The following is a 26,236-nucleotide window of genomic DNA, read 5'->3' on the forward strand; positions in this document are numbered from 1 at the left end:
TGTATAATCTGACCTGTGCTCTTGATGCTCGAGTTTGATACCAACAATGTCTGAATTCAGGAACAGCAAGTATGCTGCCAAACCAACTCATGCTGACCCCTTAAGGAGTGCGGAATGCTTGTTGAATTCTCATTTATGCTTTTTGACACATCATTGGAGGGCTTTCCCCATGCCTCTTACTCATTCCTGAAGGAAGTGGCAGGTTTTATTATTTGGGATTACTTTTAAGGCCTTTTAAGTTCTTTGCCAGTTAATGTTGAAGAGTTTTAAACTACATTTCTAGTGAAATAAATATTTTTGTTTATTTGATATATTTGGAAAAAAATCTCTGGATATAAACTTCTCTAAAGTCTTTCTGGAGAGCAACATTATTAATGTTTTAGTTTTTTAAACAACTGATGCAGGTGACAAAAACTCTTACCAATTACTTAAAGTCTATCGCGTGTGGAGTATGGTATTCACGTATTTCAGAAAACCTTTTAATACATGAAATTTGCCCTTCCTTGAAGCTATTATTTTGTATTATTGCTAGCAGTGGTCTTGGGTTGCAAGGTATAAGGTTTTTTTTTTTAATGTTTATGTATATTTACAATAAAATTTTGCTAATATGCACTAATGGCTGGCAGATTCCATGTGGATTTTTCATTAATTCATAAAAATAATGAATAAATGACAAAAAGTGTAATAAAAATGACCAGTAATACATACTCTTTGCCCTGACCTGCACACATTAAAGCAAAATGCATTTTTATTTGAGTTCAGATGTTTGGAGGGTAGAATTTAAATATACTAGTTTTATTCTTTTTAGATATACTCCTTTGGTCAGGTCTGAGCTTAAAAGATTTTCCTTCTTCTTGTATTTTTGAGAGTAGTACTCGGTATTTCTCTTAGGTTGTTTTTATTGATTCAGAAGTGCAGAAACTCACCATGTTGATAGGCTGGCCCAGTTGTGTTTTAGGGGTGCACCTCAGCTTATTCGCTAGGATGATACTAATATAAATGTCTTCTGCTGAATTCATGCTGTGAGCACTTGGCTAGTGTATTGTACCTGTATTCTTGATTTGATAGTGCTTTCAGTGTATGTGTGGCCTTAAGGCAGGTCAGTGCTACAGTTACCACACACTTGACAAAGATAGTTTTGCTGTATCTTAATATTTACATCACCGTATAGATTGCAGTTTTCTCTGTCTCTGCCCCCCCCGCTGCTCTTTTTCAGTAGCATTCATAGCTCAGTTGTACTGGGGGGGGAGGGGGGGAACAGTCCTGCTAGTCTAGTAGAAGCTGCATTTCCTCTAAGGACACTTTTTCTATCCATAAAGCTTTGAAACATAGATTAGTCCTTAGTCTAGAGTTGAAGAGCTTTGTCAGTATGGACGAGTTGGTATGCTACTTGGGCATTGTACTGTGGGTGTATTTTCAGAATTTTGCTGTATATTTCCACCTCAGTTCCAGAAAAAAAGTTGTATCCACATAACTGCGGTTATATTTTATAATGTGGCTCTAATGGTCAATGATCATGCTTTTTCATGCTACATTAGGCTTGTGATAAGTCTAATGGTTGGTGCTTTTTAATATAGATTTAGCAATGGGAGCATGAAAGAATGGCCTCTAACGTGATAGATAGAATCCAGACATGAGAACCTTCTTGATAATATAGCTCATTCTGTTCTGAGAGTTGTCATAATTAACTCTAGTAGTTCTGCTGCTGGAATAAACTGCATCTCTGCTTGAAAGGTTTCCTGTGCTGAATTACGCTCTCCAGTATAGACATGGGGGATGGTCTGCAAAAACAAGGATGTTTTGCTCTCTTCAATAGAGGTAAAGCAGTAAAATATACGTAGTGTAGTAGCATTGTTTCTAGACTACAGCTGTTCTAGTGTGAAAGCTGGAATAAATATCAGTAAAGCCCTTGTATGCATGCACACTGCAACCTTTATGGTGTATTTTCAGAAGAATTGCATTGTTAAATGAATGTGTATCTTTATTTTCTAATGTTGATTAGCCCATTTTCATTATGAAAAACTCATTTGCTGTGTGTGTATTATTTTTGTTTTAATTGAGAATTGCTGAGTTTGCAGACAAAATAAGAATTAACAAGATTAATTAGCATCAGCTGACAATGTGAGTCTTCTATTCCTGGAACTTCTTCCTTACAGTGGTTTTAAAATCTTCTAGAACTATTTTGGATGTTAGTTTGAATAAGGGAGTGTTTACCAAAAAAGGAAAGAAAGAAGGTGGTCTCTCTCTTTTAAAACTTAATTCAGTAGCTTTCCTTTCATGGAAGGTATTAAGAAAGGGTGGGGAAGAAGAAGGTGGGGAGAGGTCCAGGAAGAAATTTTTAACTTAATTCCAAGAGACTTTTTGCAAGGGCTGATCGTGTAACTTTTTTGGGGGGAACTTGCATTGATTTTATTGTGAACTTGATCTGAATGTGGAAATTCAATCTGGTGTTGAAGGTTGAATTTACTGAGAGACGTGTTGACTAGAGAAAAAATCTTGGTCCCACTGAACTAGGTGGCAAAATCTCCATTGGCTTCAGCAAGACATTGGCTTCAACAAGGAGAAGATTGGCAGCATGGAGGATTTTTATTTTTGGAGCAGTGGTATAGACTGCACTGTTGAATTAGTTACCGTCTGCCAATTCATCATATTCAAATTTTAGATGACTTCTTGAACATGATAACTAAAAAGATATAAAGCTCTTTTCAGCTTTAGCTATTGGCAGGAATAAAGTGTTAGATGATACTTGCTTATGTATCATGCCTGTGGCAAGGTACCAGCATTGTGGGTTTTTTAAACTAGTATTGACTAGAGTGGTATTAAAAAGGTATTAACTGGGCATTGGTTTACAGATTAATTGAGGAATGATCAGTTCATAAGGAAGTCACATTCTGGGACTGCGTATGTATTTTCTCTTTTTAGAATCTTTGAAAATTATATGCAAGGAATAAAAAGCATGACATGCAGGTATTCTGTACTAGACATCAGGTAAAAGCATCTGAAGAACTGATGCAAGACATTACTTAAACCACTGTGTTGCACAAATAACATTCTAATAACTTGTGTTATTGCATATAGTAGTTTCTAGAAGTACTTAAGAACATCTAACTAGCTTTGGGCAGGAAAACATTTCTGTTTTAACCACCTTTTTTGAGATTACCCCTCCTTCTTTTCCTTTCAAAATGTTCTGTGAATACTGAGATTCCCCAAGAATTATGTATGTGGTGGAGCAGTTTAAACAGAAGACAGAGCCCAGAATAGGCAGTAGCTGCTCATAAGGGTAGTCACCATTTGGGAAATGGGCTGAGCTGAGTGTTGAGCCTGGTGAATTCCACATGGTAGGTAAGCATCCTGACCTCCAGACGGAGTTATTCTGGATTTTCTGGGTGATTTCAAGAACCTACTTGTAGATGGAAGTCTTGTAAAAATGTTGGCCTGCCCACAAAGAGCTCTATGTTCAATGGGGAAAATTTTATTGCACAAATTAAAAAATTCAGTTCTCAGTATGTAAAGTGTGTGGTGGGAAACCAGTTTGCCCTGGGAGTTCACAGATCTCAGTGTGCTTGTCTGTAGTTAGATGACTTTCACTAACACATATACTATTAACAACTGAAGTGCCAATTTCCATTTTATTCTTAATACATTAAAATATGACTATAGTTTTTGGAAGCTTGATAAATTAGGAATACTTTTGCCAAACTCATTTTAAATAAAGAATCAGTTTTATGTGCTATATTAATGGAAATCAGATTTAACGAATGGATGAACAGTCTGTTGAGGGTTGTCTGTGCTTTAGTGTGTAATTTTTATTTGCCCTTCTGCATGTGGAGCTGGTATGTAAAAATTGTATCAGGACCCTGTCTTCCTAGGTGCCCGTCTCCTGCCAAGTCTCAGAATCCATTGAGATGCATACTGTTGTACCACTTGTATGTTTACTAAGTGGTTGTAGCTCTTTATCTAATTCCAGAGTAGTTCCCATCCCTCTCTCTGTCTCTTCTTTTTAAACATTTTTTCATAAAGAGAGGTTCTGCATAATTTTTCCAAGTAATTAAATTACAAATTTCTTCTTGTACCTATCGCATACAGAAAGTCTTTGAGAATACTGATGCTTAAATTGAGAATTCCGTAGTTGATTTCAGACATTGTAAGTTCATCTTAAAAACACTATTCAAGTTTAGAATCTGAGGATGGAAATGCATTTTCATTATAGAGAAAGTTCACACAAGTTCTGTTACTAATTTGAAATCCCAAATTTATTACTGTTAGCTCTTTTTTTAGAGTACAATTCATGATACGATTTGAAACTATACAATAGTTTTTTTTTTTTTTTTTTTATTGCTTACTCTGGAAGGGAAAATATATATAAGAAGTATGTTGGTAGAGTATAAGCCCAGTGTGGTTTACAAGTGAGAAGTTGAGCCCTTTGCTTTACAAAGTACATTTTAAAAATTAATACTGCTTTCTTACTCCTGTTGTCTTAAAATGAGAGCTTTTTGTTAACTGTCTTCTGTATTTTTACCCAAATAAAATTTGTGACTAGCAATTTCATTTCCAGTCAAATTCTGCAGTATTTACCTCTTCTCTGTTGACTGTTGTGCCATTATTCTGCTACATGTAGTTCTGCTACATGATACTAATAAGTATCTCTTAATAATCTTTTTTTGTATTCCATTTTTGTAAAACTTAGTTCTTAAAAATGAAAAAACTGGATGTGGCGAGCAACTCCAAGCTGATCATAAAACACCTTCTCGGTTAGTTACAGGAATTTGGTACTACCTGTTGGTCAGATCTTAGATTGTTCAAAAGTAGTATGAACTTGAAATTTAAAAACAAAATTATCGCTAATAAGGGTTTGAATTTACACTCCTTTTTTACACTCCTGTATTGCAGAGAATACAAGCAAGATTCTGCAGTCCTTGTACAGGTAAGTTCCCTTCAATTAATCTCAGGCCTTCTTGTTCATTAGGAACCTGAAGTGATAACTGACATAGTAAATCCCTGATATAGACAAGGTAACAGGACGCATTGCCAACTTGAAGTGAGTACTGCTTAGATGATACACATTAGCTAATATGTGATAAAATGATAACTTTTTTCCTAGTTAAACACACTGAGCATAAATTTTGGCACCATTAAACTTAATGGACATCTTGTAGGGAACTTGTGTTATGGCAAGATTTCACTCTGGGGATTCTGTTTCTGCAGTCAGTGTAGGATCAGTCTTAATGCCGTCATCTGCTTCTTTGATATGGTTTAAGGAGCGTTCTCTGTTTTGTTATACTTCTTCTTAATAGAGTTATCTTTTATCTATATTCAAAATGAGAGATAAAAGTGTCATAAATTTGATGTTGAAATAGTATGTTTAGTTCATTGCAGTACAGTTCACTATGGTGAATATTACAGTAATTCTGATTTCTTCTATTTTTGTAACTGACAATTATTACTGTTACAGTGGCAGTTTATTTCTCAGGATTTTCCATAGTGGAATTGTTATTAGTGTTAGTACTGTAGATTAAAATCCTGGAAAACGGTGTAAAACCACAGAATGGTTCAGATGATTTGATATTTTGGTTATATTATAAATCACAATAAAGGTTTCTTTAGAGTTTTTCTGATTGGACAAAGTCTTACTGAAACTGGTGAGATTTAGGAGGCATATCATAACTTACAGAGTGTTGCTTAGGTACTAAGTATGTTACCGTGTTTCGTTGGATCATCTCCCACTAAAAAGCGGTCGTTATAGCTATCATTTCCTTGTTTGAAAACAGAGTTCCAAAGGTCACTTTTCATAGTGAAAAGTCATGGACTAGCATGCTGCCAGTCAGGAACCGATACTATGTTGCTGCACTGAATTTGTAACTTTGTAGATTTTTACACAGGTTTTGCAGATAATTTATTTCCTTTTGGGTTACCAAGTTTGGATGCCAGTTATATCAGACTTTTAGGAATTACTGCTCTAAACATTGCTTATCTAAAGTAGCCACTATCCTAGGCTTTCTAAAAATGCAAAAATAATATTTTACTGCTTTGTATATGGAGTTGTGCATGAAGATATGAATGACTTCAGTGAAAACAAACTAATTCTTTTGTGACCAATCTGAATATAATTCGAGTGAATTTGAAATTTGGTATTTACAGTAGTTTTGACTAAATATCTAGTATAATAGTGAAAGCTATCAAAATAACTGGCATCAGTTTCTGAGGAAGGTATCCTTTTTGGTAGCTACTCAGGATCGCGTGTGGAATCTTCGTAGGTTCTGCAGAACTATAGATGTTTTAGAAATGTAGACACAGGATAAATGCTTATCTTGTCTATTCCTTACCACCAACAACATATAAGCTGGGTCTTGTAAACAGTCACTTAAGCATTTAAACTTTCTTGGGGTTCAAGTTTCTTCATGACTATATGCTTTTTTTTTTTTTTAAATGATCACATTCATTGTTTCTGTTTTTGAAATTATATAAATAATGTATACATATATGAAATATCTGTAAATGGTTTGACTGTTTCAGGACAAACCCAATTTTAATGACTGCGCAGGTTGTAGACCCTGCATGTGCTATGTAATACTCTGGTTTGCATAGCACGGTGATGAAAGCAGTTGCTTTCATCATAGAATTGCAATATATTTTCCTTTCTTTGTACACAGAGTTATGGAATTATTTAGCTTTAGAGGACCATTAGAGGTTATGTAGTCCTATCCCCTGCTGTAAGCAGGGCTAGTTTCAGAATTAGAAAAGGTTTCAAAACTCAAATAGCAATGTGCAAATTTCCAAAGATTCTGCAGCATTAATGCTTATGCATTCATGTTTGTGAACTTTTTTTCCTTATATCTATCTAACTGTTTTCCTTATATCCGATTGAAATTTCCTGTGTTGCAACTTGTAACTGTTGCCTCTTGCCCTTCTGCTGTGTACTGCTGAGAAGAGTCTGGCTCTGCTTGTCTTAGCACCCCCCTTTAGCTAGCGGAAGACTGTAGTTAATCTTGTTTAGCCATCTGTTTTCCAGACTAAAGAAATGGAGTTTCCTCAGGCTTCTTCAAATGTCATGTGCTCCAGACCCTTAACCATTTTATTGGCACTCTACTGGACTCTTGCCCATCTGTCTATATCCCTCTTAAAGCGAGGGAACTAAAACTGGACGCAGTATTTCAGAATGGACCTCACAATTGCTGAATAGAGGAGAACAGTCACTTCCATCAGCTTCCTGGCTATGCTCTAGCTAATGTGAGAATGGTGGCTGTATTAACTGTACGTGTGAGGCTGTGATTGAACAGTTGCTTTAAGCAGACAGAAATGCTGATCTCCTCCCCTCTAAATTACTCAGACCACTCATTCCTATCTCCTCTATTATGCTGAAACTACCATTCTTGTAACCCTATGGCAAGCCAGAGCCAAATCAGGAAGCTAATCCAAGTTGAAAACCAATCAATATTTTTTATCAGGTCGCGTTTTCTCTTCCTGGTTACTGTACAAAGCCTACAGTTAACTCAGTGAAATTGGAAAAGAGAGGAGCAGGACTGCTCTTTTCCTCTTTTTGTTGGCCTGCACTTTATACTGGGTTAGAGTGTTCAAAAGAAGGTAGAGGCCTTAAGGCTGGATATCAGCAGTCCCTCAGAGTATTGGCCTGCATAGCTGTGTTGGGATACTAGAGAATATCAGATGATAAAACTGGGTTTCTGTACTGGAAGGGGCTTGGGCAAGCTGACAGTGACCCTGGTTTCCCTCCTGCATGCTTGTCTGCTCCTGGATCAAAGCAGTAACATTCAGCTTTGTGGTAAAGCCAAGAATAAATACATGTTTCAGCAGATGAAATGGTAGTTTTTGTCCCAGTCTTCTAAATTTTCCCCTCTTTCTGTTGGTTGTGGATTTTTTTTCCCCTGAGACTAGGAGGAATTGCGAAAGTTCTTGCATGTCTGACCACTCTAGGAATGATGGCTCCAATTAGATTGTTACACATTAATATGTTTTGATGCTACTGTTTCTGTATGAAGTCACAGCAAAGTTGTAGTCACAGTGAAGTTGTTTTAATGCAAGTATGTGAATACATGTTGCATAAAAGGAGAATGTTTCTGTGCAAGTGAATTTAGTCAAAGATTATCAGTGTGTCACTGATTAAGATGTTTAGAAAAAACGTGAGTTCAAAATTGTCATTTCATGTGTAAAATAAGGTTCAGTGCTGAATCAATCCCAGATTGTTTTAGAATGTGACAGCAAGAAATTTAATGCCTGTAATGTATATAGTAATTGTACAGTATCAGTCAGTTTAGAAAGGGGCTAGGAGAAAAGGAAATTATGAAGATCGAGAAAAATAGTTTAAAGGTGCGTGTAATGCCCTCCCTCACTATTAAGAATGTGCTAATGTTCGTTGTGTTTTCTTGAGTCAGTCTCACATTACCTCAGTGCATGGATAAATTATTCTTTCTTAAAAAAAAAAAAAAACCAACAAAAAAACCCCCAACCCTTTCGATTACAAATACATTTGGAGTTCAACTGACTTCAGGACCAGTACATTTCTGCTCTTTCCCTTTGCTAGTTCCGTATTCCGTTGTCAGGTTTATTCCCTAGGGCCTTGTCTTGTATTCTTCAGCAGCATGTGATGAAGAGGGGCTGTTTCTTTCCCAAAAGGGGATAGGCAGTGTTGCTTCCTTGTGTGCATGTGACCCAAGTTGAAGTATGTGCTGCCTTCGCTTTTCTCCAGAGCAGTAAGAAGGGTATGAAATAAAATAATAGAGGCCTTGATAATAATAAAAAGGTTACAGGGAGTATCTGTACTGGGTTGTGATTAATTAGTAAGGATTGTCCTGTTGTAAATGAAGAGTACTCCTTTGAGTTAGTTGGATATATCAGCAGAGCGGCATTTGGCCTAGATGCACTAACTGGAATTTTTTATGTTTTTAAAAAAGACACTGTTGAACAGTGTTGATGATAATTAGGTGTTTGTTATGCTATATTGTAACAGCTCTCCACAGGGTCTTATGGCTCTTGCAAATGGATGTTTTCCCCCAACTGACTCTAGCTTGGGCCGTTGTCAGGGCCCTGAATACACTAACAGGCCTTATTGGCCCAGACCAGCCTCCCCGGGTCCTCCTGCACCCTGCCCAGGCCCAGGCCCCCGTTTCAGCCCAGGGGCTGTCGGTCCCTGCCCCAGCGATATTGTCGCAGTGCTGGTCTCCAGCTTCTCCACAGCCATGCCCCTGTCTGGCCATGGACCCTGCTGCTCTGGACCCTCACCCACAGACCGACTTCCTGGCCTGTCCTTGGACCTATCGTGTCACTGTGGACCTGCCTGATGAACTAGGCTGTGTCTGACTCTGGTTACCTTCACCAGACCTGATCCTGATACTGACCCTGGCTTGTGGATTGACTTTCCTGGCTTCACCTCCGACCTGCCTCATCATCACGAGCTTGCCTGGTGATCCAGACCCTTGCATGAACCTGTCTGCTCCCTGCCCCAGGCCTTCCCTGCTCACCTCAGTCAGGGGTGGTGGGACAGGCCCTGGCTGGTGAGACTCCTGCCTTGCCCAGGCCATGTTACCCTGCTCAGCTCCTGGCTCCCCATCCCTTAGGGAGCAGCCAGCCTGCACTGCTCCCTTACAGCCATTATGGTGGCTTCCATCTGAAGCTTGACCTTGGTTTGGGTCCAAATCTAGAAGTGAGTCAATCTGTGTGAGTCTAGATTATGTACCTAATCTTCCAGTTCCTACTCATTGCGTCTAGTTTTAATTTCACACTTTCTTGGGATAATACGGTTTATACCCATTTCATACATAAATCATGAATTTGGCTCAGTATATTGTGTAACTTGTGTATAAAAAGACTAAAAGGATAGTCTGTGGCAAGAAAAGCAGCAGACATGAAAGTTCTGTGTTTAAATAATCAGCATTTCTAAGTTAAAATTTGCCAACAATTTGTGTTATAGAAAACATGATGTGAAAATTATACAGTGTAGGCTTGCATTTATTAACACACCTTTAAATGAATATTTGTATATCTTAGTCAAGTTTACGTGTTGCTAAAGTTGCCCTCTTTATAAATAGCCTGAATGGGTAGTTGCTTTTGGGTGTACAAGGGCTGAATCTGGCTGTGTACCTCTTTCATTGCTGTCCTCGAGTTAATAGAACAATAATCACCATTGAAAATCTGTATCAGTTAAAAAGATCCAAATTTACAGTTACATGGTTATATAGAATTTGGGTATGCACACTGAAACGAGAATAAAATTTAGTCTAAATAGGTAGTGAGTTTATGTGGCTTGGTGTAAACGTGATTATTCTTTTTACAGACCACGTACCCCTATGTGTGCTGTTTAAGTTGCATATTGGTTCTGTGGTATTTCACAAAAGCAATGCAATACAGCATTGGGTTAGTATAAAGTTGTATAGCTATTATTTGGGGATTTTGAGATGGTGGTAATAAGAATTTGCTGTAGCTTTATTTTCAGATTTCAACGTGCGGGAGTATATAGCCCGTTAGACTGTGGATGCTGACCAGAACAACTTTTGAACACAGCAAGAGATATGTATCCAGTAGGTGTGTTCTTGGCTCTGTGATGTTATGTTGATCATCTATATAAAAACTTTCAGTAGTAGCTTTCTACAGATTAACTCTTTGGTAAGCCAGAATTAAAAAACATACTACTTTTGGCATATTTCTTTTTTCATATGCATAGAGAACTCCGCTAGTGTTTTTGAGAATTTTGTTAAAGCACGAAGAAAAACATAAGTTCCTAAACCAGATAGCTTGCATTGACACTTTGCATCTGGTTCTATGGATATTGTCTTTGGTTTTGTTAATTTTTTTTATGGATTCTTTTTCTATGTGGAACTGTGAAATCATGGACCCCACACCATAGTCAAAAATGAAGAAACCCAGATGAATATACTGTTTGTGTAAAGGTCTATTATTACACAATCTGTTTCTTCCTGATAACAAAAGACACGATAGACATTTAAGAATTAAGTTTTGTACAATGTTATAGCTCCTCTGCTATACGCGCCTTACAAAGCCTCTGTATTTATATTTCTGAGGGATGTTACATCTGCCTAGAGTTTTTCCTCTATTAAGAGCAAACACAAAAGCTAAAAGTCTTTTATGACATATTGGGTAAAGGCTTCTTGTTTTAGGAGGAGTTACTTGGGCATTATTTCACCTGCTGGTGCAAAATCATATAAAGAGATTTCCTCTTAGTAACTGCTGAAAAGACTGTGAGATGGGAACTCTCAGGGGATTTTATTTTCTTGCTTGTTAGGAAAATTGCTCTTCTGGAGGGACTGGTTGTGGTTCTTGGCATTTCCCAAAAATGCATAGTATGTTTTCTTCATTTTATGTTGTCTGTTGTACAGTGGTAGGAGGCTACAGTATGTTGCTAGATTTTTCATATGAAATACTTGTGGAATGAGTAAAATGTATCAATAAATTATTTTTTCCAGTCAAGTCAACTAGATGTTTAGCTAAAGGGCTGAGTAGTGGACAATACGTGTTGCCATTAGGATTTTATCTCCTTGGCATTTTTTGTGCTGTTTGTTCTTTTCTTCTGATTGTAATCTGCAGGTTTTCAAGAGTTCGATGAGCTTACCAAGTTCAGCTAATGTGTGTTAGTAGTTTTAACACCCATACGAATACTAATTGAGCAAAATTCTGCAGTCTCTTGGACTTTTCCATAGCATTCGCTCTTTAGTGTGTAGTCGCAGAGAATTTTTTGTTTGGTAAAGCAAAGACATTTTACTGCCTCTTTTCTTTTTTTTTTAAATAGCAATGTCAGTATTGTCATAGTAGCATATGATGGGATTTTCAAAAGTAGGCATGCAGTATGAAGATACAGATCCTGTTGACCTTCAGTAGAATTGGTTTGTTTTTTGGGGGTTTCTTTTTTTTGTTAGGTGTCTTTGAAACCTGTTCTTGAGAGGTGGATATGCTGTTTGTCTGTTAGAGGAAATAACAGCTTTCTGTAAGTAGTGCTAACAGTGCAGTTAAAGCAGAATGCAAATCACTTAATTTGTTTTTACTAATGCACATTTACATTGAAATTTAATGACATCATAAAATGTCATGTTGTAATTTACCTAGAATTCAGTTGCAAGACCACTATTCATGCTGGTAGCTGTATCCAACAGTGAGCAGATGTGCTACTGAATCAAGGGAGAAATTATTTTTCTCACAATGCAGAATCACATCACGAATGCTGATTTAGTCTAACGTTTGAAGTAGTTCTCTGTAGCCATGATTTGTTTTCCCGTTCTTGCTGTTATCCCAGAGAGGTGATAGTGAGGGCTCCTTATGGTGACGTATTCTCTGGTCTTGCTTCACACTCTCTGTAAGCTACAGCACAGGGGATTGAAGAAAAACCTGAATGAAGCTATGCCGTATAGATGACAGGGTACCCTCTGCTAGTCTAAAGGGTAAACCGGTGTCAGAATTGATGAGTTATAGAAAAAGGGCATGAAAAAGATTACAGAATCATGAAGAATCACAGAACAGTTGAGGCTGGAAGAGACCTTTGGAGCTTTTCTATTGCCCCCCGCAGGATCAGTAAGAGCAGATTGCCCAGGACCATGTACCATTGGGTTTTGAATATCTCCAAAGATGGAGACTCCATAATCTCTCTGGGCAACCTGTTCTAGTGTTGATCACCCTCACAGTAAAAATTTTTTTCTTATGTTTAAATTGATTTTCTTGTATTTTGATTTGTGCTCATTGCCTCTTGTTCATTCACTGAATACCACTGAAAAGAGTCTGTCTCAATCTTCTTTACTCCCCCTATCCCCCATCAAGTATTTATATACATTGATAAGACACCCCCCCCCCCAGCCCTCTCTTCTTGAGGCTAAACAATCCCAGCTCTCTTAGCCTCTCCGTGTGTAACAGACACTCCAATCCCTTTATCATCTTCCATCATTACGGAGATCAGTAAGAGAGTGATCCTGAAGCTCATATGAAGCTGGTCAAGGAGAGTAAAAGTTTCTATTTCGCAAGAAGTTACAGAACTTGGTAAAAGAGGGGATATTAGAAGAGATGGAGTGAAATGAATTAAAGCCAAAACTACATTAATAAATTTGAGTGATAAATATAACAGCCTTTTTAGGAAAGTAGAGAAAAAAAGAATAAGCATGGAATGTGGAGAGATCAGTTTGGTTTGATTCTAAGGTATTGTGAAGATGAGATTGTATAACTAAGTGGAAGTCAGCATACAGAGACATAGGTTTAGGAAATGCTGGCATGGATTGATAATTTAACTGGTGGGATTAGATGGGATCTCTGCAGAGAAGATAAGGGAGCACAAAGAGGTCCTGAGAGTTACTGACAGGAAAAAGGGAGAAAGTGTTACAGAACTCTCAGATGAAATTCTGAGACTTACGGTGAGCAGGAGAACCAGGATTGTGCAAATTGAAGCCTAGAGGAAACAGCAATCAGAGGAAAAAGTGATGAACACGCTTTATACAGCTAGTACCAAACTGAGTAAGCGGTGAATAGCAGAGTAGGTGACTATAATATTGTGAGTTTAAAAATGCTCTGCATCCAATGAATGGATGCTTACATTCAGTTTGGGTAATGCAAATGAATTCCCTGCCACTCTTTTTTTAAGGCGTTTTTTCTTACTATTAATCACAAATTTGCTGTAATACATGTCTGAATATTATTGAGGAGAAACTGAAAGTTGGGTGTATCAGTGACTGGCAATAGTTAAGAAGCATGTGCTAGAATAATCGTGTCCTTTTTAGTGCTTTGCGATTTATATCGGGTATAGTTTTGTTTCTAGACTGTAAGGGCAGAGTCGTCATACTAACCTAAATTTGTTTATCTTTTTGGCTGGTCAATAATAAAGCCAATAATTCTGAAGACTTTGTTGTAGTTTCTGTAGTGTTCATGTGTACCCTCACTGGGAATAGTTGTCAGGCTAAACATAAATTCCCATGGAAGCATTTTAATGGGAATCTTGAGATAGCATTCAGTGTTGATTTTTCACTTCTTTTTTAGTTGTTAAAGTTCTGTTCAATCAGTTTGGTTAAGCATTTGTCTTTCTCCAATTTTAAGTACCTAAATAATTACAGGTTAGAACCTCAAATGGAATTTTGTAGATCATTACACATGGTTGAATTTGGCTGTGAGATAAATGTTTGGAATGTATATGGATCTCAGTAAAAAATGCTTGTTAATTTAAGAACTTTGCCAAGAGTGAACACCTGTCAACTCCCATAAGTTAATAAAAATCATTGAGATACTCTAAAAATTGTTTTACTGTGGAAAGCAATCTTCTGTCTGATATGGATCAAATATCCATCCTCTCCCTTTTTGCTTTAGTTGTCATGGATGATGATGACGATGAATCCTGTCTCCTTGATCTTATTGGGTAAGTTTTCCTTAAGCAATTCTTTCAGAGAAGTTAGGAAAAACCATTTTGCAAAATTATCTGCCAGAAGGTGATTTTTTTCCCCAGTATCATCTCAAGATTAGGTGTCGTGCAAATGAAATGAGTAGTTATGCTTCTGTTTCTTCATGTGGAGACGTATACATGACAAAAACTTCTATCCCAGTTTATGCTGACTGACAGTCCACTTGCTGGCATTCTGCTCAAGGGAGGGTAAGGAGTGAGTATGCATGGAGGATGGATTCTCTTTTCAGCTGGGGTAATACCAGGTCAGTGTTGAGACACATTACTAAGGGTGTTGTTTAAAAAGTTCATTGAAAAGAATTATTATTTTTTTTGATAAATAGAAGACCTCAGCTTTTGGAGTAGAAGTGATAGAAACTTTGTAACCACTGTGCTTGTATTTTAAAGGAAAACGTAAAATTATGGTTTGTTTCTCTATTAAAAATGTTTAATTTCTATTAATATGCATTTTCATAAAAATGTTACGAGAATAAAATTGCTATCTATTAATGTTAATTATCAGCAACAAACAAGGATTCATCAGTGTTTTGCTCAGAGGTCCTTGCTTTTAATTAACGGGGGTTTTCAGATACAATCAAAGAAGCTTATGGTCCTATTTGTTTGAATAATTTCCATAACACATTTGCTTACAGCTTTATAATAAATTCCATATGAGAATCTCATTAAATAATAATTAGGTAAGCTGCAGCACAAGCAAGAATTTTGTGGATTTTACATGTGCCAAAGTTACTTACCTTTGGCTAATGCTCATATCGAGTATTCAAGAACAGATGATCTGCTTTAATGCATTTAAAGCCTAAGAAGAAATTGAACATCCCAGATACAGTACTTCATTCAGACTGACAAAAATCAATATGGTATCAGTCACGTAGCAGCTACTGAAATATCTTCTCCACTTCATACATGAATTATATACTATCTTAAATGTAGTAAATGATGTTTTGCATTTCTTATGTACTCAGAGCTTCCAGCAAAACTAGTGAGAGCTTTGACTTCAGAAAAAAACAAAATACCAGCTCAAAACACAGTGCTGTATTTTGGGCTTTACTATGTCGTTGATGTAACAAAAGTGTTGCCAGTAATGGCTTGCAGTTATATTCTATGTAGTATACTGTGTAAGATCACTGACTGTAGCCCTAAAAATGAGAATACTTATATCCTGCTTGGAACAAAAGAATAACAACTGATTGCATAGGACAATTAAGTGCTTCGTCAGGAGCATGAGTTATGAGGATCCTTGTACAAGTTCACAGGTGATCCAGAAAAGAAATGCTATGTAGATGAGCATTTGCATGAAAAAATTGTGTCCCCTTCCTGCTGCTTGCAGGAATTACTGTCTAAAGCATCTAGAAGAATGGAAGACTGTTTTTCCATCAGATCTTTGATTTTGGTAAGTGCCTTCTAAAATTCTCTAGTTATTAAAGACAATATGTAAGGTGATAAAGTGTTTGTCATTTTTAATTGCATTTTTCATGACTTAAAGCTGATGAATGTATAAAATGGCTTGATTATGTAACAATAAAACTCATAAGCCTGATAGATCCCTGTATGTGATCTTGAGATCTTTCTCCTTAATTCTTGAAATTTGGTGTAATCTACTATGAAAATGACACTTTCATTTGAAAATCTATGTAACCACTTTTAAATTGTAAGCAAAATTCTGCTGTAGAGTCCCTGCTAAGGGACTCTGTTTCTATGTTTAACATGTCTTCAGTAGGTCTGTGATTTTTTTTTTTTTTTTAAATATATGAAACAAACAAAACAGGCATAGAGGTGTGTTTGGGCTAGTTACAAACCTGAAAGATCTTTAACTTGTTCCCTCTTTATTTTGTAGGATGATCAAGAATGAAGATGAGATGTTTGGAATTAATATTTTTACATGGGAAGCTCCTGCTTCTCAAACATGTTTTATTATTTGTAACCAATAAAGCTATTTTAAAATCAGAAAACTCTATGTCATTTTGCTCTTCATGCTAATGAGCGTGTTTGGAAATGCTGTATCACTGCTATATTAAAATAGTCTGTGTAACATAACTATTGAATATATCTTAATAGGTCTGTATGTGCAGTCATATTAATGTATATTTAATTTATTTGAATCTTCAATACTTATTCTATTGGATGTTAAAGATTAAGATGTATAAGTATAATTGACTGAGACACTGACTAAACTGGTGAGTATTATAGCTGATCTCAGTAGAAGAGATGGTTCAGATTTTAGTTTTCTTATTATTTGGTGATAGTATTTTCCTTACGTTTTGTACTCTCTGCTGTCGTAAAATAGTATGTATTTTAAGCAAATATGAGAAATATCTTCATAAAAGGAAGTAAAGTTGAATGTAACTGAGATTTTGTGGTGAACATAGTTTGTTATTTGAACTGCTTTGGCCCTATGACAGTGTGATAAACATTTAAGAATTATGGTGGTGAAGAAATACAGATCCTGAGATGATGTAAATTTTCAGCTTTGCATTGGAGTCAGTGAAGCAGACCTGATTTGTACGAGTAGAATACTGGGCTCAGTTAAATTAGCCTTATTAGCAGAAAGAGCTGTTCAAGTGATAACTTTTTTTTTTTTTTTTTAAAGGGACCCACAGGCACTGAATTATTTTCTACATGGACCTAGTAGTAAATCTGTAAGTAGCATTCCTATGTATTGGACATACATAAACTTTATCTACTACATTATTTTTAAACATGATTTTTATGTTTTACCAGAGCAATGAAGACTTGACTAATGCAGAATATTCTGTAGCCAACTCAAATTCAATTTTCGCCAACTCCAATGTAAGTAGTCAGGAGAGAAATTATATTTTAGTTGAGAATGCATGCCTCTGTTAAAGTTATATTTGTTTTTTATAAGACCGAATGAAGTAGATTTGGGCTTTGACCTTTTTTGTATGAAAATTTTGAATGCTAACCTAGAACTACCTCATGCTTTTTATTTTAAGCAGTGGGTTTTCAGTGGGGAGTTAAATCAAAAAATATATGGCACTCGGGCCATTTTTCTCAAATATGCAAAAACAACTTGCTGAGTAGTGTAAACGTTCTCTAGTGTAACTCTACCCAATGAACTGGACTTGTCATTTTAGTGTTCACAGAAATAGTAGCGCTCAAAATCGTAAGGTTATAGTCATTCATACATTTCCTGTGTATATTAGGATATTTTTGTTTCTTATGTCTAAATAGAATCTCAGATAGCAATTAATTTTTAAAATGAATTAATGTTATTTTTTGTTCATTAGACTGAAAAGCTAGCTTGGGATGTTTTCTTCCTGTAACTCCAGTATTAGGGATTTTCTCTTGACAATTTCCTAATTCACACTATGCTGTGAATTAGTTAGTGTTGTGTATGTAGCTTTTTACCCTTAAGAAAGATTTTAAAAAGTCACTTAAAATTTATTAGGTGCTCTAAGTAGTCTTCAGTATTTTTTCTTGACTAAGTATTGCAGCAGTGGGCCAAATTACCCAGCGAGGCTGTGAAATCTCCTTCCTTGGAGGTTTTCAAGACTCAACTAGGCAGAACCATGGCTGATCTGATCTAGTGTTGGCAATAGTCCTGCTTTGAGCAGGAGGCTGGACTAGATGACTTCCAGAGGTCCCCTCCAACCCACATTTCTGTGATCTCTTAAAAAAAAATTTTTTTAATTGACTTCTTCATCCCACAATTCAGTTATATGAATACATACAGTAGGGTATTCCCAGTAATTCCTATTTCTGTTTTACTGTCTTCTTGACTGTGCATGTTTATCCCATGTTCCTAACAGATTTGTGGATATACTGTAGGTGTGTAGGGACTTTAATTGGCGTACATAAGTCCTGTAAACTGTATACCTGTGTGGAGACCTTGTGGCTTTCTCTAGCAGCAGTATTATAAGGTTGAAGTATTTACCCTGCCCTTTTCCTTTCATCATTATTATTACATATTGTAGAACAAATATACATTGAGTGACAGTCCCTTCTCCACAGAGCTTACAGGCTAACGGATGCAAGACGTGACAAATAAACTGGTTGGGATGATGGTGGGGAAAATGGGGTACCAACAATAATAGGGTGTACCCAATTTTCAGCTGATCAGGAACAGTGGTCACAAGTTGATACCAGGCTAGCCTTTATCAGACAGCAGTTTCCTATATGCAGCATGGCAGAGGTGAGTTTTGAGGAGGCTTCCTAAGAAAGATAAGATTATGGGGAAAAAAAAGGGTGACGTATGACATGGATTTGCCACAGACTGGACTTCCTAGTTGTTCTTTGCAGAGATTCTTCTAATAAGCACGAGTATGTGGGTGGGAGTAGGGGGTGTGTTTCTTGTGTATTTTCAGAAGGTGAACTTTTGGAGTAAATTGAGAGGAAATGGGAGATGCTGGGGAAGATGGGATTGTTGGGCAGGGATTAATGGCTGGGAGAAACGAGAACATTTGGTGAATGCTAGAAGAGTTTTCTGGTGTATGAAATTGGTGAGTAGATAATCTAGAAGATGGGATCAGAGCAGCAGTTTTGTAGTGTGTGTTCCTAGGGCTGCTTACTCCCTTACACTCTCCAGCTCTTGTTCCTCTCAAGTTCTGTTCTCATCCTTTGCATCTCTGTAACTAATACCAATGCCATCTTCTCTTCCCTGCCTCCTGTGGCTAGGATCATGGTGCTGATTTAAGAATGACAGATTGCATGGATAGATTCTTACAGTGCGTTGTGAAGGGACAGGGAGCCTCTAAATTACAAAGCCCCTTTGGTGGATGGTTTCATAGGCTCTGTTTATAACTTAAGACACCTGAAAAGTGGAAGGCATCTGAGTTTTTTTTTGTTTTTGTTTTTTGTTTTTTTTTTTGTCCAATAAAAATTTTGCAGATGCTGAAAGTTCTGGTTTTGTGTGTATTCAGAATTGCTACCATGGAATGGGATTGAGTGTCTTGATGCCCATCTCATGCCTTTCAGTGGCAGAGTATACACATTTTAAGGGTTGCAAGAGTTCAGTGCCTCAGCTGATAAGCATACCCAGCCAATACCTATCACAAACAAGGTTGAACTCGGTGTACACAGTGGCTGAAGGAAGAGGAGGCAGTGTCCGCTCCCCCCCCCCCCCCCCCCCGAGTTGAATGATGAAATGCCACCTCGGCTGATTTGTTTGCTTGGGCTGTCATCAGTCTCTGTTCTGCCTTTCGTGAGAGAAGTTTCCTACCATTGCAGTATTAGCTGGGTTGTGTTCAATGAATTCTTCATCCTTCCTGTTACACACTGTAAGAGAGTGGCATATTCACAGAGCCAGAGAGAGTAAGACTCTGGTTGCTGGTAACCAGATAGACAAAGTTACAGAGGCACTAAATGCCTGTTGAAATTAGTAGGGTGTTACGTGTCTGGGTTTTTTTTGTTTGTTTGTTTTGTTTTTTTCCTTAACACCTGGGCAGATTCAGCTGCTAATTTGGAAGATCCTGAGTTCCAATTTATGCACACAAAAGTGTTTTCATATGTTAAACAGTCCTGGGAATGGAACTTGGGATTCTTCATTCCAGTAGGAGAGTTTCAAACTGTGAATATTGATTGCCTATAGCAGTATTACTTAGAAGCTGAAAGAGGCCTCTAAATTATAGAGATATGAAGGATTTTGGACTGGATTTTATGTTCTGTTATATTGTGTTAGATGAGATCTCTCCATAAAATATGCTCTCTGCTATGAATCCTGTTCTTATGTAGCTAGTGTTCCTTATACTTTATGTAGGGAAGTGAGATTTCCAGCTTGGACTGTGAATTCTGCTTCTGAGATGAGGTGCCTAAAAGACTAATGTAGAAACATAGTTATTGGAGACACTTTACAGACACAGTAGAGGATTCTCCACAGGAAGCTGACAGTCAGGAGTCCTAACAGAACCCTAGTTAGTGCCTCCTTTTTGCTCTGTTTGGTGGTAGCTAGGTGCAGTCTAGAACCTGGTTTGTAGTTTTAGGTGTTCATGAGATACAGTTATCAAGACATTTAAGTACCAGTTTCATTCCTTTTGTTAACATATAGGTAAAGAAGTTTTCTACAAAACATTGAAAATGTTTTATTGAATTGCAAGAACAGTCTCTTAATGTTCTAAAACATAAATGCAATTTCATAAAATAGAATCAGGAGGAGACTGGAGTAAAATTATAAATAACTATAATAACTGAATTATAATAACTGTAATAGCTAAAATTACAAGTAAGTATGAAGCTTGGGGAACTGAAGTTAAAATAGGGGGCTTATTGCGTGTGATAATCATGCCTTGCAGCATCTTCACACTGTTTAGATGAGGTGAAAACAGATGTCTGCTGATCTTCAAGGAGTGAGGGTTCAGAATATGAACCTGTTCATAATTTCGCATCCCTATTTTGCATTTAACCTGGCTTAAAAAGAAATTGAGTGTTGTTTTGGAATAATTGATATAAGATTTTGGAATTTGGAAAGGTGAACTATATCTAACTTAGCTATTTTAAGTGTTCCATATCCATTTAAATTTGACATTCCTAACCTCCTTTAGAAACCTGACATCTGTGTTGCTTAGAGTTCCTGTGCACAGTTTTGTTGTACGAAAATTTTATTGACTATAGGCCCAAGAAAAGAAACTTCCGATTTTCCTTATCACAATACTTATGGTTATAGATATGAAGAATTTTTCATTCAAGGTGTCCTTTGATATTTACTGTTTCAACATTTATAGTTCTCCATAATATTTTTAATAACATACAACAGAAATTCTATAGCATTGTTTTTCTTACTGCTTTATTTCTAAAATTCTTTTAAACATAAAGATTTAGCTTAGTTCCTTAACTTTATGAGGTGGCCATTAGTTTGATCTGTGTGACTGTAGAAATACTGGCAGAATTTTGGAGATGAGAGGATCTTGTTTGATAGAGGAAGCCAGCAAAAGAGCAGCTTTCTCCCACCTCTTCCCTGCTACTACTGCTGCTACTATAATCTTGCCACGAATACAGTTACAATGGAGGTCTTTTCCCTCCTTCTTTCTTCTACCCTCTGGTCCATACAGTGCTTGAGCTTGAGGACAGGGAAGGTGGTAGCTCAAGAACATATGTCACATTCTCTTGAGACGGCGCAGCTCCAAAGCCAAGTGCTGCGTGATTGAGAGATTTGAGAAGTGAGAGGAGTGTCCCCCAGCAGTCTATTATGAGGGCCTAAGTGGGATGTAAGTGATGCACATGTTTGTGCTGGCCCCCTGTATGGGATGAATGTCACCTTATATACATACGATGCAAAGGATATAATTTTGTAGGGGAAGTTTGTTTGCAAGAAGAATCATAATGGGGGAAAAATTTTAGAGCTTACAATTTTTGAAAAGTGATTTAATTTCTTTGTTTTTTACATTTCAGAACACTGATCCTAAGTCATCTGTAAAAGGTGTAAGCAGTCAGCTTGGAGAGGGGCCTAGTGATGGACTGCAGCTGTCCAGTAGCCTTCAGTTTCTTGAAGATGAACTTGTATCTTCTCCTTTACCTGATCTTAGTGAGGATCAGCCTTTTGATATTCTTCAGAAGTCCTTGCAGGAGGCCAATATTACTGAACAGACTTTGGCAGAAGAGGCATATTTGGATGCCAGTGTAGGTTCTAGCCAACAGTTTGCACAAGCTCAGCTTCATCCTTCTTCATCAGCATCCTTTACTCAGGCTTCTAATGTTTCTAATTACTCAGGTCAGACGTTGCAACCTATAGGAGTTACTCAAGTGGTACAGCAACCTGTTGGAGCATCTTTTGCAAGCAATACAGTCGGTGTGCAACATGGCTTTATGCAACATGTCGGAATTAGTGTTCCCAGCCAGCATTTGTCTAATAGCAGCCAGATTAGTGGTTCTGGGCAGATACAGCTAATTGGTTCATTTAGTAATCAGCCTTCCATGATGACCATTAATAACCTTGATGGATCTCAGATTATACTGAAAGGCAATGGTCAGCAAACACCTGCAAACATGAGCGGTGGTGTCTTGGTTCATAGACAAACTCCAAATGGTAACTCGTTGTTTGGTAACTCGAATTCAAGTCCAGTAGCACAACCTGTAACCGTTCCATTTAACAGCACAAATTTTCAGACATCGTTACCTGTCCACAATATCATCATTCAAAGGGGTTTAGCACCAAACTCGAATAAAGTTCCCATTAATATACAACCAAAGCCTCTCCAGATGGGTCAGCAAACTGCTTACAATGTGAATAACTTGGGGATACAGCAACATCATGTACAGCAAGGAATTCCGTTTGCTTCTGCAAACTCGCCTCAAAATTCAGTGGTTGGTCCTCATATGTCTGTTAATATTGTTAATCAACAAAATACAAGAAAATCAGTTACACCTCAGACAGTTAGTAATGCTGGAGGTAGTATTGTTATCCATTCTCCTATGGGACAGCCTCATGCACCTCAAAACCAGTTTCTCATACCTACAAGTTTGTCTGTTAATTCTAATTCAGTTCATCATGTCCAGGCCATAAATGGACAGCTTCTTCAGACTCAATCTTCCCAGCTGGTTCCTAGCCAAGTATCTGCTGAGCATGTTATGCTGAACAGGAACTCTGCAAACATGCTAAGGGCCAACCAGTCATATTCAGGACAGATGCTGAATAATCAGAATACGGCTGTTCAGCTAGTTTCTGGCCAGACATTCACAGCTCCTGGAAGCCAAGTTATAGTAAATCATGGATCTTCTCAAATTGTTGGTGGACAGGTGCCATTGCAACAGGCATCGCCAACAGTGTTACATTTATCACCAAGTCAAGCTAATGTTTCTCAAGGTAGATCTAGTTTTACTACGATGTCACCTGGGCAGTCTACAGTCTCAAATATGTCAGCTTCTAATAGATTTGCTGTTGTAAGTTCTTCTGGTTCAGTACATCCTAGCCTGGGACCACCAGTTCAGTCTGTCGCATCAGGAGGAAACTTTACTGGAGATCAGCTCTCACAGAACAGAACTCAAGTCTCTGTCAGTGCATCGCATCGTCTTCCGGCATGCTCTTCCAAATCTGTCAGCACCTTTAGTCACACGTCAGTTGGAGTAACGCAACAACAGTTCGCTTTTAGTCAGGTATGAAAACTTGTTGAGAATGCAGCTGAAGAAATGCTTCTTAAACTGTGCTAAAATTTGATGAGCAAGGCAGTGTTTAAGTTGGTATTAATACATTAATTTTGCTGGTTTATATTACAAATATTGTGGAATTGCTGAAAATTACTGTATCCCAGTAGAAGTCACTCAGTATTTTGTAAAATAAGTATCACTAAGCGAATGAGTCTTTATTTAATTCAGAAGATTTTACTGTTGGTTTATAGTGATATTTTCAAAATTGCTTAGTGTTGATCTTTTTCTGCTCCCACCTAAACTAATGAACATTGTAAAACTACACAACCCTGGGCACTCTTGAAAATCTTACTGTAGAGCTAGAGCTAGTAGAACTATAGAGCTAGTTGGGATACGTTCTTAACACCTACAGGTCTTTTGACTTCACTAAGAACTATGCATATGTTTTCAAGGTTTGACCTGTTCAAATTCAAGATAAAAAGGTTTCTCAGGCCATGTAATCTGTTATTTCACCTTACAGAGTTAATTCATCAAATAGACCATTTTGGCATTTTGTCCATTACAGTTTTGTGTTTCTTGAGCAGTTTGAAGCTTTCAAATTTGAAATTAAGCAATCAAAATAAACAGCAAAAGGTGTTTCTTGGAACCCTTAAGAGGAAATATCTTCTATAGCAGTTTGTAAAAGGGTAACATTTGAAAAAAATCTCTTCTCTAAGAAGAGGTGAATTAAGTAAGAGGAAAAAAAAAAAAAGGTCTTAATGTGCTTGTAAGATGAGAACAGGTCTTATTTTTCCAGTTGGTGCAGTTACAGTGTATACATTCAAGTAAAGTTTAAGCATGTCTGTTTTTATATATGAACTTCCAAACTCTACCAGTATTTAACTGAATGACTGGTCACATAATTAGAAATAGGCTATTATAACACTTCCGTGGCTTTTGCTTTGTTTTTTTGGTTTTTTTTCTTAGTCATAATAAAATATTGACAGTAAGATGAACGTCTCAGAATACACTTGTACTGGTTCTCTTCGCTTTTTCCGTTCTCCCAAAACTAAAAGGGCCAATAAAATAATACAGCTTTATTTAGAAGATAAGGATGGACCTGTTGTAGGACCACAGTTTTGTCTTTGCCAAAACTGTTAGTGCAGATGGTAACAGTTTGTTTGTAGATGGGTAACTTAAAGCCTGCCTGATGGAGTCTTTATGTACATCTTCCCATTTGTAAGATATGCGCTGAGGTCAGTGAGTTTCAGCAAAAAATATTTCCTGTTGCTGTGAAAGAGCATTTTATTTGTCTGTTGAAATTTCAGAGCTGTAAAATGGAAATGTGTCCATAGCGAACTACAGAGATCAGGTTCTTCTGTTTACTAGAATCTTTTTAGTATGTTTGTGTTTACATTTTAAATATTGTACTGTATTGTAAAATGTGTATGTATCATTTAGTCACTAAACACTACTTGGTTTGTGCCACCGTATGTTTGTTTTTGGGTTGAGACAGTTTGTTTGAGACAGTTTGTTTAGATATCTTTTGCAGTTTTGAGACTCTCAAAAGTACACCTATCTGAAGGCCACTTTTAGATAGAATCATGGTAAATAATGGCTCTTGTAGAGTCTTTCTTTTGTTTATTTATACTTTTAGTCTATTATCTATTCCTCTCTGATGTACTTCATAAAATTCTTGAGTGTAGTAGGAGGGATTGAGATAGCTGAGACTCCACCACTTACAAAGCTGAGGTGAAGGAAAGATGTGTAGAGCTGATGAGCTGTAGGTTTTTGGGTTTTTTTGCTTGTTCTCTTTATTTATTAAAGCTTTCTGTAAATATTTGATTGACGTGTGTGTATGTGTTATTTTCACAGGCACAGAAAAAATCTATGAACCAGACATCACCAGTTTCTGCATCAAAGACACAGGATAATTTGAGACAGCCTCAGCTAACAAGTCTTCTGAGTAACACATTATCAGGTCAACTAAAATCTTTTTATAATCATTTTCGCTAATTCCTCCAACAACAGAAATTGGTTATCCTTCACTGTGTCAGACTTGAATTGATGGTTTATGCTGATAGGGTCCTAAAGGTTATCAGAATTTTATTTTCAGAAAAATTCAAACCAAGTTTTTTGGTATTGAGTGTGTGCTTTTGTTTTTCCCAGCCCGGGCAGCTAATAATTCTACTTCATTTTTCAGACTGATAGGTGATACTTATGCAGTAAGCAATTATTTCCCTTTTATAAAACCCCAATTTGTTCTCTTTTATTTCTCTATTTTTTTCAGCTTAGGACATTAGAAATAGAAGGTAATTTTCAAAATACAGACATTTGCTACAATATTCTCTGAAGCTTCTAGACCCCCTCTTGTGATGGCTACTTCAGATACAAAGGAAAGAACAGCTATTACAAGGTTATAGGCAGGCTATCATCACTGGATTTGCTTTTGAATAAGTTTTTCACTTTCAGTTAGGATAGTTAATGCATTGTTCATGGCAAAATACTCAACTTTTCAAGTGGCGCCATGCTTCTGAAAAAACAAAACAGAAAGCAATGCCAGGTCATGGTAGATTCAAAGCAAACAGAGAAAATGCAGTAACCTTGTTCTCTTTGTACATAAGTAACCTTTCTGAATAAGGTCCCATAATCTACTTGCTTTTTATTTTTTTTTGTGTACTGGTGTGTGCAAGCTGGTAAGGCATTCTTTACAATCGACACAAATGTTTGTGGAAAAAGAACAGTTTTATTTGTTATTTGGGTGTTGGTTGTAATGTGCACGACTGATAGAATGCTGTTTGAATTCCCGAGCCAGACAGTTGGAGGAAGTCT

General features: G+C 37.0%; 1 protein-coding gene across 9 annotated transcripts in view; it reads left to right on the forward strand.

The window, feature by feature from the left end:
* BICRAL (BICRA like chromatin remodeling complex associated protein) overlaps positions 1 to 26,236 on the forward strand; it is a 48,472-nt gene that overhangs the window by 13,191 nt on the left and 9,045 nt on the right. For 4 of the 9 annotated variants that reach the window (XM_067293127.1, XM_013949884.2, XM_013949885.2 and 1 more), the window contains exons 2-6: positions 14,302 to 14,350; positions 16,980 to 17,028; positions 17,111 to 17,179; positions 21,734 to 23,434; positions 25,280 to 25,385. In XM_067293127.1, the coding sequence (XP_067149228.1) occupies positions 14,307 to 14,350; positions 16,980 to 17,028; positions 17,111 to 17,179; positions 21,734 to 23,434; positions 25,280 to 25,385 (1,969 nt within the window). In that variant the 5' untranslated portion in view covers positions 14,302 to 14,306. Of the gene's footprint in view, positions 1 to 1,734; positions 1,819 to 4,732; positions 4,752 to 4,890; positions 4,925 to 10,432; positions 10,534 to 14,301; positions 14,351 to 16,979; positions 17,029 to 17,110; positions 17,180 to 21,733; positions 23,435 to 25,279; positions 25,386 to 26,236 lie in introns of those variants that run through there. The other 5 variants (XM_013949883.2, XM_067293128.1, XM_067293125.1 and 2 more) reach the window with 4 other exon arrangements.

This window comes from Apteryx mantelli, chromosome 3 (assembly GCF_036417845.1).
Source record: "Apteryx mantelli isolate bAptMan1 chromosome 3, bAptMan1.hap1, whole genome shotgun sequence".
NCBI lineage: Eukaryota > Metazoa > Chordata > Aves > Apterygiformes > Apterygidae > Apteryx > Apteryx mantelli.